The following is a 20,072-nucleotide window of genomic DNA, read 5'->3' on the forward strand; positions in this document are numbered from 1 at the left end:
CCAGGAAAGGGGATCCCTGACTCCTGACAAATGTTTTATGAATCTTCAGGAAGACATAAGGGTTAGAGGTGAACACTGAGAGCTGCAATTCCTGAAGATGGTGTGATGAGATTAGAGGTGGTGGAGGGGTGAAGGGATGGCAGCTCTGAGGTGCACTGACCTGTTTGCCATGATCACATGCTGCTTAGAGGCCGGCACAGGTTACATTGCCCCCAAATTCACTGCTAAAATCATTGTTCCTGGGCTGAATTACTGGGCAAGATTCAGCCTTTTGAGAGGCTCCTTGAGGAGGTGAATTGCTGTCTGGAGTGCTGCCCAGGAGCATTTTATTGCTGCCTCTCACTGATCTTGGTTAAGTCCATGTGAAGAGCTGAGGCTTTTGCCAGCACAGGTGTGTTGGCTGCACATCACATTTTTGTATCTCCAGTATCTGTAGGATGAGTAGCACTCCCACACTGAACAAGTGCTCAGAGGTGCCAGTGTACCTGTGTACTTAAAGTACAGTAAATTCACGAATACAAGCCGCACTGAGTATAAGCCGCATCTCTGGATGTTGGCAAATATTTCGTTTTTTGTCCATAAATAAGCCGCACCTGAATATAAGCCGCTCTGTCGTTCGCAGCGAGGACCCACGTGCAACAAAGTTGCCAAATACTAACGGAATGGCGGCAGGGCGGGGTTTACTGGCTGAGCTAAGGCTGTGCAGGCTCGGCCCGCTAGGGGCTGCCGACTAGGCCAGGTAGCCCAGCCCGGCGCTGCCGCTCGGCAGGGCCACTGGGGGCCAGCCGCCGCTGCCACTGGACTCGGTCACCACGGCCCGGCGCTGCCCTGTGGTGGCAGGCAGGGACGGAGCCCCCCGCCGCCTCCCCGAGCCGCGGCAGTGGCGGCCCGGGTCCCCTCCCTCCTCCCAGAGCTGCGGCAATGGCGGAACCGGGCCACCCCGTCTCTCCCCCGGGCTGCGGTAGAGGAGGGAAGGAGAGAGCTCTCCCACCTCTCTCTCCGCCCCCCGTTCTGCCTGCAGGGAGCCAGGCTCCACCCGCGGTGCAACAGAGTAGCAATTTGTAACAATCGCAAAATGCCGACTTTGCAGCAGCTCGGCTCAGCACTCTGACTGGCACTTCTGAGGTTGTAAATGTCAGAAAATTATTCACGTATTAGCCGGTCCTGAGTATTAGCCGCATTTCCGGTTTAGGAGCAAAATCTTAGTCAAATTGGTGCGGCTTGTATTCGTGAAATTACTGTACTGGTGTCCATAATTTTGCAGTTGCAACTTTTATATCAAGATAAGGCATTCTCTCTAATGGCCTTGCAATGACAATTAACTTCATCATTATCTCAGGAGATCCAAGTTGTATGAATTAGATTGTAATACCTGTCAAAGTCCAGACACCCAACTAAACTAGAAATTCTGTATTTCTTTTTGCAATGGAAGAACGTAAAAGGGCAAAACATAACCATGACCAGAGCATAGTAATGCCTGCCATTACTTAAAAAGCTTTCAATCCAGATGCTGCAGACAATCATGGAGTAGTCAGTAACAATGCCTTTTGACCAAGTGTATGTGAAGATGATTATCTGTTTGTGTAGAAATGTTCTTGATTCTCACATTTCTTGAGCAAATTAGTAATATAAAAGCAACAGTGGCTTAATCTGGGCATTAGCATTGTAGCTGAAGAATAAAACAAAAGAAACAAACCGCTGCAGATGAAGGGTAATTAAGTAGCTCTCCAATACCTTAGGGCGAAAATATTTGTCTATGGAATTTGAACTGTTTTCCACTCTTCTAAGAGAACCTAAACATAGATCCTAAACACAGAAACCATGTGCAACACTAAACCCACAGTCCTGTAGCTGTAAGTAGGATTTGTGTTTTGTGTTTTGAGCAGGGAAGGTGGAGCTGCTGCCTTTGCTGTGAACACCTGATCATTTAGGGCCTGATGGAATTTGTTGGCACCATTCTGTGTTTTGGGTCAGTGTTGCATCCCCATTGTTTATCAATACATGATTCTCACCATAGGTTTTTTATCTTTATTGGTATTACTCACCTGATGAGAAAGGATCTTCAGGGCTTCAAGTTTAACAAAGGTCTGAAAAGCTGTATGATTACAGTCAGGGTGTAGATTGCCTGAAGGGACCCTGAGAGTTGAGAAAAAGCCCCATGATATAACTTCAACTCTTCCAAAAGAAGAAGGGGAGCTGGAATGGTCTGAGTGCTGTCTAGCTGGCTGGTGTAGGCCCAGGAAGAGGAATTGCTGTAAAATGGGGCTTTGGGAGAGAGGAGGAAAAAAAAAACCAAAACCCTTGTGAAAGAAGTCAGTGTCTAAAGCAGGGTAAAGGAGGGTAGTTAAGGAGAAATTACCATTGTGTATCACCAGTATGTGATGCCCCCTAAAAATCTGATGTGTTAAAAGAAAGAGTGAAGGAAATTTGTGTATGGATTTACTCTGGGCTCCCTCCCTTGCCCCAGCCCATGCCCCTCTTGGGGGCACAGACCCACAGAGGGCGAAGGGCAGAGAGCAAAGCGAGATGCTGTGAATCTGCAAGGTTCATCCCAGGGCTGGTGGCCAACAGGGACCACTGGTGGGTCACCATGTGGGGACAGCTTCCCCAGCCAATAGTCTGGTGCCACCAACATTGTCCATGTCCCCCACTACCCAAAGACATTTCAACCTGGCATGAAAGCAAAGTTTGGCTGTCATTGCTAGTACTGTGTGCTGGGAGTGCATCACCTGACCCCAGTGTTTCAAGGGGCATTGGTCTCTGCAGGGAGAAGGGTGGAAAAACATTCAATTGCCACATTAACCCACAAGTTCTGTGAATTAGCAAGGCCTTCAGTGGATCCAGTTGGTGAGCTGGACTTGCTCTTCCTCATGGGGTTGCATCACAGCTGTGAGGCTGCTGGTGGTGGCAGGATGTTGCTCTGAAGTACCATTGGACGCACACTTTTATTGCCAAAGCCTGAGGGCCAATATACACACGAGTTTTCCAAATACCTCCTCTGAAGCAGGCAGGGTGCTGCCCTTCTGGAAGTGCAGGACAAGTGCCAGCACCTGTGCCCAACCCTAGTCCCCTCTGCCCCCCTCACTGCCCTCTCCAAGATCTGGCCACACAGTTCCATCAGGGAATAAAACAGCCTTTGGCCTGGTTTTTCTGGAATCCAGCTTTGCTTGAAAAATGTCTCTGATATCAGAACTTGGCGTGCTCCCATTTTCATCAAAAGCAAAAAGACTCTCCCCATATTCCAGAGCCAAATTCATTATGTATTATTCACATTTATATATAAAACACATATGGAATAGAAAAATTGCTTGCAAGTGCTTGTGGACTACCAAAAAAATCATCACAGAAAATGAGATAAAAGCAGATGTGGAAACCAGGCTAGTGCTGGAGGTCACCTAGAAAGGTGACATTCGTGACTTATTACTTCTAATGGCATAGCAGAGAGAAGCAAGGCTGAACCGTTGTACTTGCACACAAAGCTTTGCTCAAACAGATAAAAGATGATTTGAGGCAAGATGAGTTTGGATTTTTACATTTTAATAAATCTTTGAATTAATTATCACAACAGTTGTTAGTAAGTCTTGATTATACTCGTGGCAAAAGCTGGACAGTGACCAAGGACTGCTCGCCTTCTTTGAGCTCTTTTTAACAGCACCTCTCTTCTAGTATATCTTTGTTTGCCTTTAGAAATTTGGCATGAGTGAAGTGATCAACAATATTGTGGGAAGCAATACCAATACTGGCAAGAGCACCAACACCAAGACCAGCGACAAGTGGAATAGTGGCTGGAGGAGCAAGACCAGCCAGAAGAGGCAAACGGGCCAGAACACCAACAGCGGCTGATCCAACCCCAGAAATCAGCGGCGGATAAACGGCACGGACTTTTCGTAGTGCTGTCATGGCCTGCAAAGGGAAAGTAAAACACAGGTTAGAGATATGATAAACACTTATATTTACCCCCAGACATGATGACTGAGAACAGGCAAAGATAGTCAGGGTAATTAAATCAATGAGAGACACGTGCCCCATAGGGTAAATGGGTAAGACCCAGGTTTGTAGCCCTAGGAGAGGGCACTGTCAGGGTGCACACAGAGCAGAGTGACCCTCCAGCTCCAGGGGCTCTGGGGAGGCCAGAGGCAGCGCTGCTTTGGAGCCCACGCCTGGCACTGGGCTGTGCCCATGCAGGCTGCAGGCTGTGTCCCAGTGCTGGGCTCACAGGCAGCAGCCAGGAGCTGCTCTGGGAGGCACCCAGGGCTCACCCTGTGCCACTCACCTGGCCACCATAGCGGAGTTTTCTCACAAAATCATCAGATTTCAAGTCAAACACATCATATACTATGTCCTTGCCAATGCAACGCTCAGCCCTCCAGATGATCTCATTCAAGGGCAGAGGAGTGCAGTTCTGGTCATACTTGTTGTTGACAGCCCAGGAATCATCTCCAGCCACCTCCCTCAGGTGCTCCATTTTAACCTTCATGATGAGACTTGTCTCACTTTCAGCTGCCAGAGATGCGACTCCTTCATCTGGGATAAGAAGGGAGGAGATAAGGCAGGCAGGCAAATCTTCTCTGGCCCCTCCAAAACCTCACATGCCTTTTGGACTGCTCCTGGAAACCTCATCTACACACACAGGGTACTCATGGAGCAGCACCTGGAGGGACACAGGGCTCCTGGAGCAGCCAAACACCCCCTCTGCATCCTGCCAGGGTACACCAGCCTTACCTACAGGTGTCACATGGATGACATATCCATCTCCTACATAGAGGGCCCAGTGATCGTAATGTCCCCGTTTGATCTCAATCAGGTCCCCAGGCTTTGGGTCACCCTTGTCATCTCTCATATCAGGAATGTGCATTTCACGACCTACAAAAGCCTTCACCGAGAAAACACACAGTAAACTTTCAGTAATAACTTTAGTTTACTTTTTGAGAAAGTTTAGATTAAATAATTTTTCCCATAGAAGCAGTCAATAGGAGGAAGCTGATAAAACCAGGTTGAGGTAGAGCTTTCACCAGTCCTCTATAAAGCACTGGGGGTAGAGGTGACAGCGTAAGGAAAGGAAGATTTGTGGTCGAGTACTTGCAGACTATGACTAAAATCATCACAGACAAAAGGAAAAAGCAGATGTGGCAAACAGACCAGTGCTACTGGAGATCACCTTGAATTGATGATATGCTTGACTTGATATTTCTTCATGGGATGGCAGGGAGAAGCAAGGCCAGAATGCTGAACTTGCACACAAACCTATATGCATACAAAACAAAATTCTAGGCATGATGAGTTTTTCATATTTTATTAGGAGTTTCATTTAATTCTTTCTCGAAGGGTGGTAAAAGCAGGGCAGAGACCCCATGCAGCCAGAGAATTCCTACCTTTATCTGAGCTTTTCCTGATGACCCAACAGTGCTCTATTTCTCTCTCTAGAAATCCCACTGACACAGTAAAGTGATTTCAGTAATTAAATCACTGAAAGACATGTGCCCCATCTGCAGAAGGGGTAACATCCAGGTTTATAGCCCCAGGAGGTGGCACTCAGTGAGAGGGCACTGTCAGGCTGCACACAGAGCAGAGTGACCCTCCAGCTCCAGGGGCTCTGGGGAGGCCAGAGGCAGCGCTGCTTTGGAGCCCACGCCTGGCACTGGGCTGTGCCCATGCAGGCTGCAGGCTGTGTCCCAGTGCTGGGCTCACAGGCAGCAGCCAGGAGCTGCTCTGGGAGGCACCCAGGGCTCACCCTGTGCCACTCACCTGCTCAGAGACTGCTTCTCCATAGCGCAGATTGGTCACAAAGTGCTCACAGTTCCTACCAAATGAACAATATATCACCTTCTAGCCAATACCAGCTGCAGCACGAGACATAATCTCCTCCACTGGAAGCGGATCTGGGGACACATCAGATTTGTTGTTGACACGCCATTTATTACGTCGCACCACCTTCTTCAGGCGCTCCTTCTTCACCATTCTGGTGAATACTGGCACCTCGTGGGCCCCCAGTTTTACCTTGTCTTTACCTGTATATGGAAGGAGGAGATAAGGCAGGAACACAGACACTCTGTCGCCCTTCAAGACCTCAGAGGGGTTTCCTCTGCTCCTGGAAAAGGCTTTTGCACACAAAGTGTCCACCAGCTGCCCATGGAGGGAGACAGGGCTCCTGGAGCACCCAAGATTTCCCCTGCACCTCTCCAGTCTACAATATCCTTACCTACAGATGTCAAATGGATGACATATCCATCCCCCATGTAGAGGGCCCAGTGCTGATGAAATGGCTGGTCGATCTCGATCAGGTCCCCAGGCTCGGGTTTGCTCTTGTTCTGTCCCATCTCAGGAGTGTGCAGTCAGGACGTGCAGCTGTAGCTGGGCTGGCTCAGCACAGAGCAGAGCTCAGCGGGGAGGCGAGGGCTGTGCAGGGGCAGCTGCCGTGGATAAGGTCCTTGGCTGCTTTCTCCTTCTGAGTACAGAAAGGTTAAAGCTGATTGGTTACTGTATCACCACCCTAACAGTTTGCCCGTGAAAGAGGCTTCAATTTCATTTCCAGGAATTCTAAACCAAGATTTTGATTAGCTACTAAGCCAATTTTATCTCCACACACAAGGTTTTTATTTCAACTCTTCTCATTCCCTGCCTGATGGGGTGGACAGGGCACGGAGTGAATGAATGATTGGCTGCTTGGGGTGTGACCTGTTCAGGGCACACAAAACCAGGCAGCCTCTCACTGACAGCTGTTCTGCTCTCACCTCCCCCTAGAGTGCAGCAGTTGATGTAACTAAAGCAACACAGGATTCTGTGTCTCACAAGTGGGATGCAGATTACCTGACTCTGAAAGCTTGAGGTGTATACTCCAGCTAAAGGACAATGAAGCAGACTTTCCCTTGAAAGTTTTCTTCCAAGACAATCCACACATCAGCTTTGTGACAAGGAAATGCTGTGTCTCAGTCCATTGGGTGATGAAGCATGGGTGCCTCACTGCTCATTCTTCACATCCCTCACCCCCAGCACTGCAGGGACCCTGGCTTTGCCTTCCTGCTGCCTGGCAGAAGATTGATCTGATGCTGGCACTATGAACGCTTTAGAATCAACATTTGGTCCCTAAAGTTAGAATGGCCACAAGTCTGTGAGTCAAAGTCTCCTGGCTGCCTTAGTAATTCTTTAAGCCCCTCAGTGTTTTGGCAGCTCAAAGAATAAAATCCTAAAATGGGCTGTGAGTCTGAAGGGATGACCAAAATCATCTAGCAGGTTCGTTCAGCTTCAAGGCCAACAATCACTCCACTTGGAGAGGTGAAGTGGGAAATTTTGGTGGCAGAGTGGAAGAAAGAACTGACAGAGAAAAAGGCAGCTGGGGTTTTTCTGTCACTGACACTGGGGATCTGGTGCTGACAGAGAGAGTCAGCAGAAGCAGGGACAGGAACATTGTCGTGGGCTGAAGGACAGGTGTCTGATAGGGAAGGTAGGGCTCTCTTTTGAAATTTAGAATATAATCCTTCTCTATCCGAATTAGTGCAATTTTGAAATTCAGGGGCTTGCAGGTAAAGGTATGAGAATAGGAATAATAGGTTTTTTACTAGTTTGTATAAAAAGGCAAAACCACCCAATAGTAACTACGGCATCACTAGCAAACAGAACCAAGGACACAGTAACATTGTTCTCGGCCGCAGGCACTTTCCCTTTGGTGTGGTTGCTGTTCCAGTGGGCAGGAATGAGCGAGAAATGGGGGGGTGCTGGACGGCCGTAGCTGCAGAGCGTCCCGGGAAGGCAGCAGGGTGCGGGCTGCTGTGTGGAGAAACGCGGAGCAATCCCGAACAAAGAGCGGTGTCGGGCCAGCCCCGGCCCGGCTCTGAGCAGGGCAGGGAGAGACGGAGTTCAGGATTTACGGGCACACGAGCAGATGGTGCGAGGTGCCTCAGGTGCCGGGGAATTCTCCCCGTAGTAAGCGATAGCCTGGACGGCTTTTTCTGATGTCAGAGAGTGACAGATGTAAAAAAAGATCTGCTACGGCTTTATCCTCTGTTCGGTGTGACTGTCCCTCTGAGAGAACCCTCTAAAAAACGAGAGGGATTTGCCTCTCCCCCCTCCTGGATGCCTCAAGCAATTAGTCATCGGTGCTTTTTTTGCAAATGTAAGGGGGAAATTCTACAAGTAACAAGGAAAGAAAAAGAAAAAAACCTAAGCACCTCAACACTGAGCATTATCCACCTCGAATTTTTTCTCATACTAATATGTTATATCAAATTTAAACTTTTAAATTGAATACATACAAACACAACCTTAATTATATACTTGTATACATGAATACACAGATACAGACATAGTGTCATGGGTAGTTCACCTGGAAATAAAGTTTTGTTTGAGATATGCATTGGGTTTCTCTATTTTTTGCATTACCCACTAGGTAGAGTCTGGGTCAGCCTATAGGAGATGATAGGGCTGTGTTTCTGTTCTTGGGGCAGTCAGTTTTAGGTCTGCTGCATGCAGCAGGTGAAAGCAAACTGAGGCTTGCATTCTGCTGCTAGGAGAATGGAGAAAAACGTGTTAGCAATGTCAGTGGTGGTGTACCACTTTGCTGCCTTGGACTCCAGCTCCTACTGGAGTTCCAACATGTCTGGCATGGCAGCACTCAGCAGTGGAGTCACTTTATTTAAGCTATCATAGTGTACAGTTAATTTTTATTTTCTGTTAGACTTGAGCACAGGCTAAATGGGGCTGTTGGAGGATGAGTGAGCCTTGCTGACCAACCCTTGGCTCTCCAGATCACAAATTATCTTGTGGATGGGGATTGCAGCATCTTCATTTGTTTGATACTGCTGGCAGTGCACAGTTGAGGTGGCAACAGGCACCTGTTGCTCTTTCACTTTCATGTGTCCCACTGCAAATGGGTTTTCTGATAGTCCAGGCAAAGTGTTCAATTGCTTAATGCCCTCTGCCTCTACAGCAGCTATTCCAAAAGCCCACCTGAGTCCCTTTAGGTCTTTGCAGTAACCATTCCTGAGAACGTCTATGCCTAGAATTCACAGAGCCTCTGGGCCAGTCACAACTGGATGTTTCTGCCACTCCCCTCAGCAGAGTCAGTTCCTGTGATCCCCCCACCAACCCAGCAATAGAAACAGGTTCTGCCCCCACATGTCCCCATTGTACACTTGTGCACCAGAATTAACTAATGCCTCACATTTTTGTGGCTCTGAGGTGCCAGGCCATCAGATCTGCACTGTCTAAAAGACCTGGTATTCCCATGCCTCTTCCTGGCTAGAGGCAGGGACCCTCTAGCCCTGCTTAACATTTTTTTCTTTGACATACATACTAGATGTTTTTTTAAGGGGTTCTGACAGATCATCTTCCCTTCTGTTATACCTGGCAGCTTGATTATGGGAGGTTGAGGCTGCCTCCACTTTAGTAGAACTCCCCTGGTTAGTGCTTCCCTTCCTGAGTTGATGCAATTGTGCTGCCAGGACACAAGTGGGTTTGCCATCCCATCTGCCATGAGAGGCCATGAGAAAACTGTTTTCTTGTGGAGAAAAAAATCTCCATAGACTGAAGAGAAGTCTGCTCTACCAAGTGAATTGGTGAAAGACATTTTTAGAGATGGTAAATTGACTGGTTCATTTCTGTACATTTTCATTGTGAAAGAAAAGAAGTTGTTGGAGGAGGAAAAATGTTCTGAAAGTTTTATTTTTTTTCTTACAGTTTCTAGTAATAAAGCTTTTCTTTCTACTCCTTTAAAGTTTGAGCTTGTTTGGCTTTCCTCCTAATCCTAGCTCACAGCAGGAAATGGGTAAATAATTCTAGTGGGTGCACTGGCAATTTGGTTAACACTAAATCCACAACAACACATCCAAAAGAATTCCTCTGAGACTTGCAGTCTTACCTTGCCAGACTTCCATTCTTAGAGAAGGGAGTGAGAAAAAGCTGTGCTGATAGTATCACCTTTAAAAACCTCCCTCTCCTTTTATGTTTGAGTCCTCCAGAGATGATTTAGCCTACCTCACCCTCAGTTGATTGAGAGCTCTCTTGCAATTGCAGCTTTTTGCTCATGGATTTAAAGGTAGGATTTGACTTACAGTAATTTCACGACTATAAGGCGCACCCTTTTGTCTAAAATTTTTCCCCGAATCCGGTAGTGCGCCTTATAGTCCAATGCACCTCATATGATGTACAAAGTTGCGACATTTACCACCCCAGAAGTGGGAGCTCTGATCCGTGGGGGAAGCTGGCAGTGCCGCGGCAGCCGCGTGGGGATGTGCCTGGGGGCCCGTGGCACCCCCCTGTCGGGTCTGGGCGGGCCTGCGGGCCCATAGCTGGCAGGTGGAGGCAGGGCCAGGGGACCCACGGCGCCGCCCCTCCCGGGGCCAGGCGGGCCCCGGAACCCGCGCTCCCACCCCTGTCGGGTCTGGGCCGGCCCAGGGGCCAATGGCTGCCGGGTTGAGGCAGGGCCTCGGCTAGCAACCGCGCGGGGGGAGCTGCGGGCGGAGCCTTGCTGTAAAAATAAAGTGCGCCTTATAGTCCGGTGCGGCTTATATGAACTACATAGTCGCGAATTTTGCTGACTCCCGGGGGGTGCGACTTATAGTCTGGTGCGCCTTATGGTCGTGAAATTACTGTAATCTTAGCAGACTTGACGTTGTTAGGAGTTTTGATAAAAGGCAGGTCCCAAGCCCATTTCACAGAGCAATGATCCACTACAGAAGACAGGTAAGACCAGAAAGAAGCTGCAAACACCCAGGCTGAGATATGACACAGGATGTGTCAGCTGTGAAATCTGCACGTGCTTCTGTGTGTTTGATCCCTGTTTGGCAACCACCCCTAGCAGAAAGTAAAGAGCAATTCCCTTGGTATTCGCAGCCATTTAGCTCTCGTCCTTCTCCTCCCTGGCAGTCAGGAAGTTGCCAGGAGGATCCTGGCAGCTGTTCACCCATCCTATCAGCAAGGTTTAAGGATGCTCAGCTCCCTTCTTTCCACCTCACACCCTCTCACAGGAGCTGCTCAATTTACACACCACAGGCAGGGACTCCAAGACACTGCACTGGCCTTGCCATGACCGGGCTACCAGAAGTTATCCACCTACTCAGGTCCTCATCAATACTTTCATTCTACCTTTTCATAAAGGTAAGGTTAAAGAAAAAGCCCATAGGATGTAGTTGATAAAACCAGGATGTGAATAGACTGCACCAGTGTTCAGAAAAGCACTGAAGGAGGAAGGGTAGTGGTGAAAGCAGGAGTGGAAAATTTCCTGGCGATTACTTGTGGACTACCACAAAAATCCACAGAAAATGAGATAAAAGCAGATGTGGAAACCAGGCTAGTGCTGGAGGTCACCTAGAAAGGTGACATTCTTGACTTATTACTTCTAATGGGATAGCAGAGAGAAGCAAGGCTGAAGTGTTGTACTTGCACACAAAGCTATGCTCAAACAGATAAAAGATGATTTGAGGCAAGATGAGTTTGGATTTTTACATTTTAATAAATCTTTGAATTAATTATCACAACAGTTGTTAGTAAGTCTTGATTATACTTGCGGCAAAAGCTGGACAGTGACCAAGGACTCCTTGCCTTCTTTGAGTTCTTTTTAACAGCACCTCTCTTCTAGTATATCTTTGTTTGCCTTTAGAAATTTGGTATGAGTGAAGTGATCAACAATATTGTGGGAAGCAATAGCAATATTGGCAACAACAGTAATACCAAGACCAACCACAAGAGGAATAGTGGCTGGAAGAGCAAGACCAGCCAGAAGAGGCAAACGGGCCAGAACACCAACAGCGGCTGCTCCAACCCCAGAAATCAGTGGCGAATAAATGGCACGGACTTTCGGTAGTGCTGTCATGGCCTGCAAAGGGAAAGTAAAACACAGGTTAGAGAGATGATAAACACTTATATTTACCCCCAGACATGATGACTGAGAACAGGCAAAGATAGTCAGGGTAATTAAGTCACTGAGAGACACGTGCCCCATAGGGTAAATGGGTAAGACCCAGGTTTGTAGCCCTAGGAGAGGGCACTGTCAGGGTGCACACAGAGCAGAGTGACCCTCCAGCTCCAGGGGCTCTGGGGAGGCCAGAGGCAGCGCTGCTTTGGAGCCCACGCCTGGCACTGGGCTGTGCCCATGCAGGCTGCAGGCTGTGTCCCAGTGCTGGGCTCACAGGCAGCAGCCAGGAGCTGCTCTGGGAGGCACCCAGGGCTCACCCTGTGCCACTCACCTGCTCAGAGACTGCTTCTCCATAGCGGAGCTTGGTCACAAAGTGCTCACAGTTCTTGTTGAACAAATGATATGGCATGACCTTGCCAATCTCACTCTCAGCACGCCGGATGATCTCCTCCACAGGGAAAGGAGTCCGGCAGTGGTCATACTTGTTGTTGACACGCCAGTTATCATTTCCAGTAGCCTCCTTCAGGCGTTCTTTTATCACTTTACTCTTGCCCTTTCCCGAATGTAGTGACACAGAGCCAGTTGACACAGATGAAGAATTTTCACCTGAAAGGAAAGGAATGGAGGTTATAAGGAAGTCAGGTAAACCTTCTCTGTTTCAACCAAATTCTCAGATGGCTTTTGGACTGCTCCTGGAAACCTCATCTACACACACAGGGTACACATGGAGCAGCACCTGGAGGTACATAGGGCTCCTGGAGCACCTCAACACCCCCTCTGGATCCTGCCTGGGTACACCAGCCTTACCTGCAATTGTCACATGGATGACATATCCATCCCCCACGTAGAGGGCCCAGTGATCGTAATGTCCCCGTTTGATCTCAATCAGGTCCCCAGGCTTTGGGTCATCCCTGACATCTCTCATATCAAGAATGTGCAATTCACCACCTACAGAAGCCTTCATCTGGAAAACACATGGTAAACTCTCAGTAAGAACTTGTGTTTACTATTAGAGAAATTAAAGGTTCAAATAATTTTTCCCATAGAAGCAGTCAATAGGATGAAGTGGATAAAACAAGGATGAGGTAGAAAGATTATACAAGTCCTCAGCAAAGCAGTGGAGGGGAACTGCTGGTGTAAGGAAAGGAAAATTTGCCTTCAAGCGCTCGCAAACTACCACTAAAGTCCTCACAGACAAAAGGCAAAAGCAGATGTGAGAAACAGGCCAGTGCTGCTGGGGACCACCTGGAACTGATGATGTGCTTGACTTGGTATTTCTTCACGGGATGGCAGGGAGAAGCAAGGCCAGAGTGCTGAACTTGCACACAAAGCTATATTCATATAAAACAAAATTCTAGGCATGATGAGTTTGTCTTTTGATATTTTATCAAGAATTTCATTTAATTCTTTCTCTAAGGGTGGCAATAGCAGGGCAGAGACCCCTTTCATCCAGGGAATCCCTGCCTTTCTCTCATCTTTTCCTGATGGTCCACCAGTGCTCTCTTTCTCTCTGGATTTCACCCACAGTGAAGGCAACAGCACAGATCCTACTGACAGCATGCAAACAATTGCCATCTTAGCAGATAAAGGGAAAGCAAAGCTTAGGCTCGAAACACAAGGAGCACTTCCATTTAGCCCCAGGTATGGTAATGGAGAATAGGCACTGATAACCAGAACAAGTAAATCAATGAGAGACGTGTGCCCCATGAGCAGAAGGGGTAAGACCCAGGTTTGTAGCCCTAGGAGGTGGCACTCAGTGAGAGGGCACTGTCAGGGTGCACACAGAGCAGAGTGACCCTCCAGCTCCAGGGGCTCTGGGGAGGCCAGAGGCAGCGCTGCTTTGGAGCCCACGGCTGGCACTGGGCTGTGCCCATGCAGGCTGCAGGCTGTGTCCCAGTGCTGGGCTCACAGGCAGCAGCCAGGAGCTGCTCTGGGAGGCACCCAGGGCTCACCCTGTGCCACTCACCTGGCCACCATAGCGGAGTTTTCTCACAAAATCATCAGATTTGAAGTCAAACACATCATATGCTATCTCCTTGGCAATGCAATGCTCAGCCCTCCAGATGATCTCATTCAAGGGCAGAGGAGTGCAGTTCTGGTCATACTTGTTGTTGACAGCCCAGGAATCATCTCCAGCCACCTCCCTCAGGTGCTCCATTTTAACCTTCATGATGAGACTTGTCTCACTTTCAGCTGCCAGAGATGTGGCTCCTTCATCTGGGATAAGAAGGGAGGAGATAAGGCAGGCAGGCAAATCTTCTCTGGCCCCTCCAAAACCTCATATGCCTTTTGGACTGCTCCTGGAAACCTCATCTACACACACAGGGTACTCATGGAGCAGCACCTGGAGGGACACAGGGCTCCTGGAGCACCCAAACACCCCCTCTGCATCCTGCCAGGGTACACCAGCCTTACCTACAGGTGTCACATGGATGACATATCCATCCCCCACGTAGAGGGCCCAGTGAGCGTCATGTCCCCGTTTGATCTCAATCAGGTCCCCAGGCTTTGGGTCACCCTTGTCATCTTTCATATCAGGAATGTGCATTTCACGACCTACAAAAGCCTTCAGCGGGAAAACACACAGCAAATTTTAAGTAATAAGTTTTGTTTTCTTTTTGAGAAAGTTTAGATTAAAATAATTTTTCCCATAGAAGCAGTCAATAGGATGAAGCTGATAAAACCAGGTTGAGGTAGAGCTTTCACCAGTCCTCTGTAAAGCACTGGGGGTGGACGTGACAGCGTAAGGAAAGGAAGATTTGTGATCAAGAGCTTGCAGAACACCGCTAAAATCATCACAAAAAAAAAGTAAAAGCATATGTGGCAAACAGGTCACTTCTGCTGGAGATCACCTGGAACTGATGATATGCTTGACTTGATATTTCTTCATGGGATGGCAGGGAGAAGCAAGGCCAGAATGCTGAAATTGCACACAAACCTATATGCATACAAAACAAAATTCTAGACATTATGAGTTTTATGAGTTTTTTATATTTTACTAGTACTTTCATTTAATTCTTTCTCTAAGGGTGGCAAAAGCAGGGCAGAGACCCCATGCAGCCAGAGAATTCCTGCCTTTATCTGAGCTTTTCCTGATGGCCCATCAGTGATCTCTTTCTCTCTCCAGTAAACCCACTGACACAGTGAAGGCAACAGCACAGATCCTACTTCCAGCATGCATAAAATTGTTATTTTAGCAGATAAAGAGATAGTAAAGCTCAGGTTGGAAACGCGAGGAGAACTTTCATTCAGTTCCAGGTATGGTAATGGAGAACAAGCAGCAATAATCAGGAGAAGTGAATAAAATACAGGCATGTACCGTATAATCCAAACGGCTAATACCTAGGAGGTTGCACCTGCTCCTTGGTGTAGCCCTAGGAGGTGTCACTCAGTGAGAGTGCACTGTCAGGCTGCACACAGAGCAGAGTGACCCTCCAGCTCCAGGGGCTCTGGGGCGGCCAGAGGCAGCGCTGCTTTGGAGCCCACGCCTGGCACTGGGCTGTGCCCATGCAGGCTGCAGGCTGTGTCCCAGTGCTGGGCTCACAGGCAGCAGCCAGGAGCTGCTCTGGGAGGCACCCAGGGCTCACCCTGTGACACTCACCTGCTGAGAGACTGCTTCTCCATAGCGGAGCTCTGTCACAAAGTGCTCACAGTTCCTACCAAATGAACAATACATCACCTTCTTGCCAATACAAGCTGCAGCACGAGACATAATCTCCTCCACTGGAAGCGGATTTGGGGGCACATCAGATTTGTTGTTGACACGCCATTTATTACGTCGCACCACCTTCTTCAGGCGCTCCTTCTTCACCATTCTGGTGAATACTGGCACCTCGTGGGCCCCCAGTTTTACCTTGTCTTTACCTGTATATGGAAGGAGGAGATAAGGCAGGAACACAGACACTCTGTGGCCCTTCAAGACCTCAGAGGGGTTTCCTCTGCTCCTGGAAAAGGCTTTTGCACACAAAGTGTCCACCAACTGCTCACGGAGGGAGACAGGGCTCCTGGAGCACCCAAGATTTCCCCTGCACCTCTCCAGTCTACAATATCCTTACCTACAGGTGTCAAATGGATGACATATCCATCCCCCATGTAGAGGGCCCAGTGCTGATGAAATGGCTGGTCGATCTCAATCAGGTCCCCAGGCTGGGGTTTGCTCTTGTTCTGTCCCATCTCAGGAGTGTGCAGTCAGGACGTGCAGCTGTAGCTGGGCTGGCTCAGCACAGAGCAGAGCTCAGCGGGGAGGCGAGGGCTGTGCAGGGGCAGCTGCCGTGGATAAGGTCCTTGGCTGCTTTCTCCTTCTGAGTACAGAAAGGTTAAAGCTGATTGGTTACTGTATAACCACCCTAACAGTTTGCCCGTGAAAGAGGCTTCAATTTCATTTCCAGGAATTCTAAACCAAGATTTTGATTAGCCGACTAAGCCAATTTTATCTCCAGACACAAGTTTTTTATTTCAACTCTTCTCATTCCCTGCCTGATGGGGTGGACAGGGCACGGAGTGAATGAATGATTGGCTTCTTGGGGTGTGACCTGTTCAGGGCACACAAAACCAGGCAGCCTCTCACAGACAGTTGTTCTGCTCTCACCTCCCCCTAGAGTGCAGCAGTGGATGTAACTAAAGCAACAAAGGATTCTGTGACTCACAAGTGGGATGCAGATTACCTGGCTCCGAAAGCTTGAGGTGTATACTCCAGGTAAAGGACAATAAAGCAGACTTTCCCTTGAAAGTTTTCTTCCAAGACAATCCACACATCGGCTTTGTGACAAGGAAATACTGTGGTTCAGTCCATGGGGAGATGAAGCATGGGTGCCTCACTGCTCATTCTTCACATCCCTCACCCCCAGCACTGCAGGGACCCTGGCTTTGCCTTCCTATTGCCTGGCAGAAGATTGATCTGATGCTGGCACTATGAACGCTTTAGAATCAACATTTGGTCCCTAAAGTTAGAATGGCCACAAGTCTGTGAGTCAAAGTCTCCTGGCTGCCTTAGTAATTCTTTAAGCCCCTCAGTGTTTTGGCAGCTCAAAGAATAAAATCCTAAAATGGGCTATGAGTCTGAAGGGATGACAAAAATCATCTAGCAGGTTCGTTCAGGTTCAAGGCCAACAATCACTCCACTTGGAGAGGTGAAGTGGGAAATTTTGGTGGCAGAGTGGAAGAAAGAAGTGACAGAGAAAAAGGCAGCTGGGGTTTTTCTGTCACTGACACTGGGGGTCTGCTGCTGACAGAGAGAGTCAGCAGAAGCAGGGACAGGAACATTGTCGTGGGCTGAAGGACAGGTGTCTGATAGGGAAGGTAGGGCTCTCTTTTGAAATTTAGAATATAATCCTTCTCTATCCGAATTAGTGCAATTTTGAAATTCAGGGGCTTGCAGGTAAAGGTATGAGAATAGGAATAATAGGTCTTTTGCTAGTATGTATAAAAAGGCAAAAACACCTAATAGTGCCTACGGCATCACTAGCAAACAGAACCAAGGACACAGTAACATTGTTCTCGGCCGCAGGCACTTTCCCTTTGGTGTGGCTGCTGTTCCAGTGGGCAGGAATGAGCGAGAAATGGGGGGGTGCTGGACGGCCGTAGCTGCAGAGCGTCCCGGGAAGGCAGCAGGGTGCGGGCTGCTGTGCGGAGAAACGCGGAGCAATCCCGAACAAAGAGCGGTGTTGGGCCAGCCCCGGCCCGGCTCTGAGCAGGGCAGGGAGAGGCGGAGTTCAGGATTTACGGGCACACGAGTGGATGGTTCTAGGTGCCCCAGGTGCCGGGGAATTCTCCCCGCAGTAAGCGATAGCCTGGACGGCTTTTTCTGATGTCAGAGAGTGACAGATGTAAAAAAAGATCTGCTACGACTTTATCCTCTGTTTGGTGTGACTGTCCCTCTGAGAGAACCCTCTAAAAAACGAGAGGGATTTGCCTCTCCCCCCTCCCGGATGCCTCAAGCAATTAGTCATCGGTGTTTTTTTTGCAAATCTAAGGGGGAAATTCTACAAGTAACAAGGAAAGAAAAAAAAAAACAGAAAACGAAACACCTCAACACTCAATATTATCCACCTCGAATTTTTTCTCATACTAATATGCTATGTCATATTTAAACTTTTAAATTGAATACATACATGCACGACCTTAATTATATACATATATACATGAATATACAGATACAGATATAGTGTCATGGGTAGTTCATCTGGAAATAAAGTTTTGTTTGAGATATGCATTGGGTTTCTCTATTTTTTGCATTACCCACTAGGTAGAGCCTGGATCAGTCTATAGGAGATGATGGGGCTGTGTTTCTGTTCTTGGGGCAGTCAGTTTTAGGTCTGCTGCATGCAGCAGGTGAAAGCAAACTGAGGCTTGCATTCTGCTGCTAGGAGAATGGAGAAAAACGTGTTAGCGATGTCAGTGGTGATGTACCACTTTGCTGCCTTGGACTCCAGCTCCTACTGGAGTTCCAGCATGTCTGGCATGGCAGCACTCAGCAGTGGAGTCACTTTATTTAAGCTATCATAGTGTACAGTTAATTTTTATTTTCTGTTAGACTTGAGCACAGGCTAAATGGGGCTGTTGGAGGACGAGTGGGCCTTGCTGATCACCTCTTGGCTCTCCAGATCACAAATCATCTTGTGGATGGGGATTGCAGCATCTTCATTTGTTTGATACTGCTGGCAGTGCACTGTCAAGGTGGCAACTGGCACCTGTTGCTCTTTCACTTTCATGTGTCCCACTGCAAATGGGTTTTCTGATAGTCCAGGCAAAGTGTTCAATTGCTTAATGCCCTCTGCCTCTACAGCAGCTATTCCAAAAGCCCACCTGAGTCCCTTTAGGTCTTTGCAGTAACCATTCCTGAGAAAGTCTATGCCTAGAATTCACAGAGCCTCTGGGCCAGTCACAACTGGATGTTTCTGCCACTCCCCTCAGCAGAGTCAGTTCCTGTGATCCCCCCACCAACCCAGCAATAGAAACAGGTTCTGCCCCCACACGTCCCCATTGTACACTTGTGCACCAGAATTAACTAATGCCTCACATTTTTGTGGCTCTGATGTGCCAGGCCATCAGATCTGCACTGTCTAAAAGACCTGGTATTCCCATGCCTCTTCCTGGCTAGAGGCAGGGACCCTCTAGCCCTGCTTAACATTTTTTTCTTTGACATACATACTAGATGTTTTTATAAGGGGGTCTGACAGATCATCTTCCCTTCTGTTATACCTGGCAGCTTGGTTATGGGAGGTTGAGGCTGCCTCCACTTTAGTAGAACTCCCTTGGTTAGTGCTTCCCTTCCTGAGTTGATGCAATTGTGCTGCCAGGACACAAGTGGGTTTGCCATCCCATCTGCCATGAGAGGCCATGAAAAAACTGTTTTCTTGTGGAGAAAAAAATCTCCATAGACTGAAGAGAAGTCTGCTCTACCAAGTGAATTTGTGAAAGAACTTTTTAGAGATGGTAAATTGACTGGTTCATTTCTGTACATTGTCATTGTGAAAGAAAAGAAGTTGTTGAGGGAGGAGAAATGTTCTGAAAGTTTTATTTTTCTTCTTAGAGTTTCTAGTAATAAATTTTTTGTTTGTACCCTTTAAAGTTTGAGCCTGTTTTACTTTCCTCCTAATCCTAGCTCACAGCAGGAAATGGGTAAATAATTCCAGTGGGTGCACTGGCAATTTGGCTAACACTAAATCCACAACAACACATCCAAAAGAATTCCTCTGAGACTTGCAGTCTTACCTTGCCAGACTTCCATTCTTAGAGAAGGGAGTGAGAAAAACTTGTAATGATAGTATTACCTTTAAAAACCTCCCTCTCTTTTTCTGTTTGAGTCCTCCAGAGATGATTTAGCCTGCCTCGCCCCCAGTTGATTGAGAGCTCTCTTGCAATTGCAGCTTCTTGCTCATGGATTTAAAGGTAGGATTTGACTTAATCTTAGCAGACTTGACTTTTTTAGGAGTTTTGTTAAAAGGCAGGTCCCAAGCCCATTTCACAGAGCAGTGATCCACTACAGAAGACAGGTAAGACCAGAAAGAAGTTGCAAGCAGCCAGGCTGAGATATGACACAGGATGTGTCAGTTGTGAAATCTGCACATGCTTCTGTGTGTTTGATCCCTGTTTGGCAACCACCCCTAGCAGAAAGTAAAGAGCAATTCCCTTGGTATTCGCAGCCATTTAGCTCTGCCCCATCCCCTTCTTTGGCAGTCAGGAAGTTGCCAGGAGGATCCTGGCAGCTGTTGGTCCATCCTGT

General features: G+C 48.0%; 3 protein-coding genes across 4 annotated transcripts in view; all 3 read right to left on the minus strand.

Moving 5' to 3' along the window:
- LOC117000800 overlaps positions 1-20,072 on the minus strand; it is a 140,244-nt gene that overhangs the window by 82,107 nt on the left and 38,065 nt on the right. The window lies entirely within an intron of this gene.
- Positions 4,054-12,805, minus strand: LOC117000807 (phospholipase A and acyltransferase 1-like). The gene is made up of 3 exons (XM_033068840.1): positions 12,656-12,805; positions 12,180-12,454; positions 4,054-4,273 (listed from the first exon to the last, which is right to left on the minus strand). Exons 1-3 carry the CDS (start codon positions 12,771-12,773, stop codon positions 4,256-4,258), a joined length of 411 nt encoding a protein of 136 aa, XP_032924731.1. The 5' UTR covers positions 12,774-12,805; the 3' UTR covers positions 4,054-4,255.
- Positions 15,259-16,111, minus strand: LOC117000809 (phospholipase A and acyltransferase 1-like). Its single transcript, XM_033068842.1, has 2 exons — positions 15,904-16,111; positions 15,259-15,712 (listed from the first exon to the last, which is right to left on the minus strand). The coding sequence occupies exons 1-2, from the start codon at positions 16,019-16,021 to the stop codon at positions 15,432-15,434; spliced, it is 399 nt and encodes a 132-aa protein (XP_032924733.1). The 5' UTR covers positions 16,022-16,111; the 3' UTR covers positions 15,259-15,431.

This window comes from Catharus ustulatus, chromosome 10 (genome assembly GCF_009819885.2).
Source record: "Catharus ustulatus isolate bCatUst1 chromosome 10, bCatUst1.pri.v2, whole genome shotgun sequence".
Taxonomy (NCBI): Eukaryota; Metazoa; Chordata; class Aves; order Passeriformes; family Turdidae; genus Catharus; species Catharus ustulatus.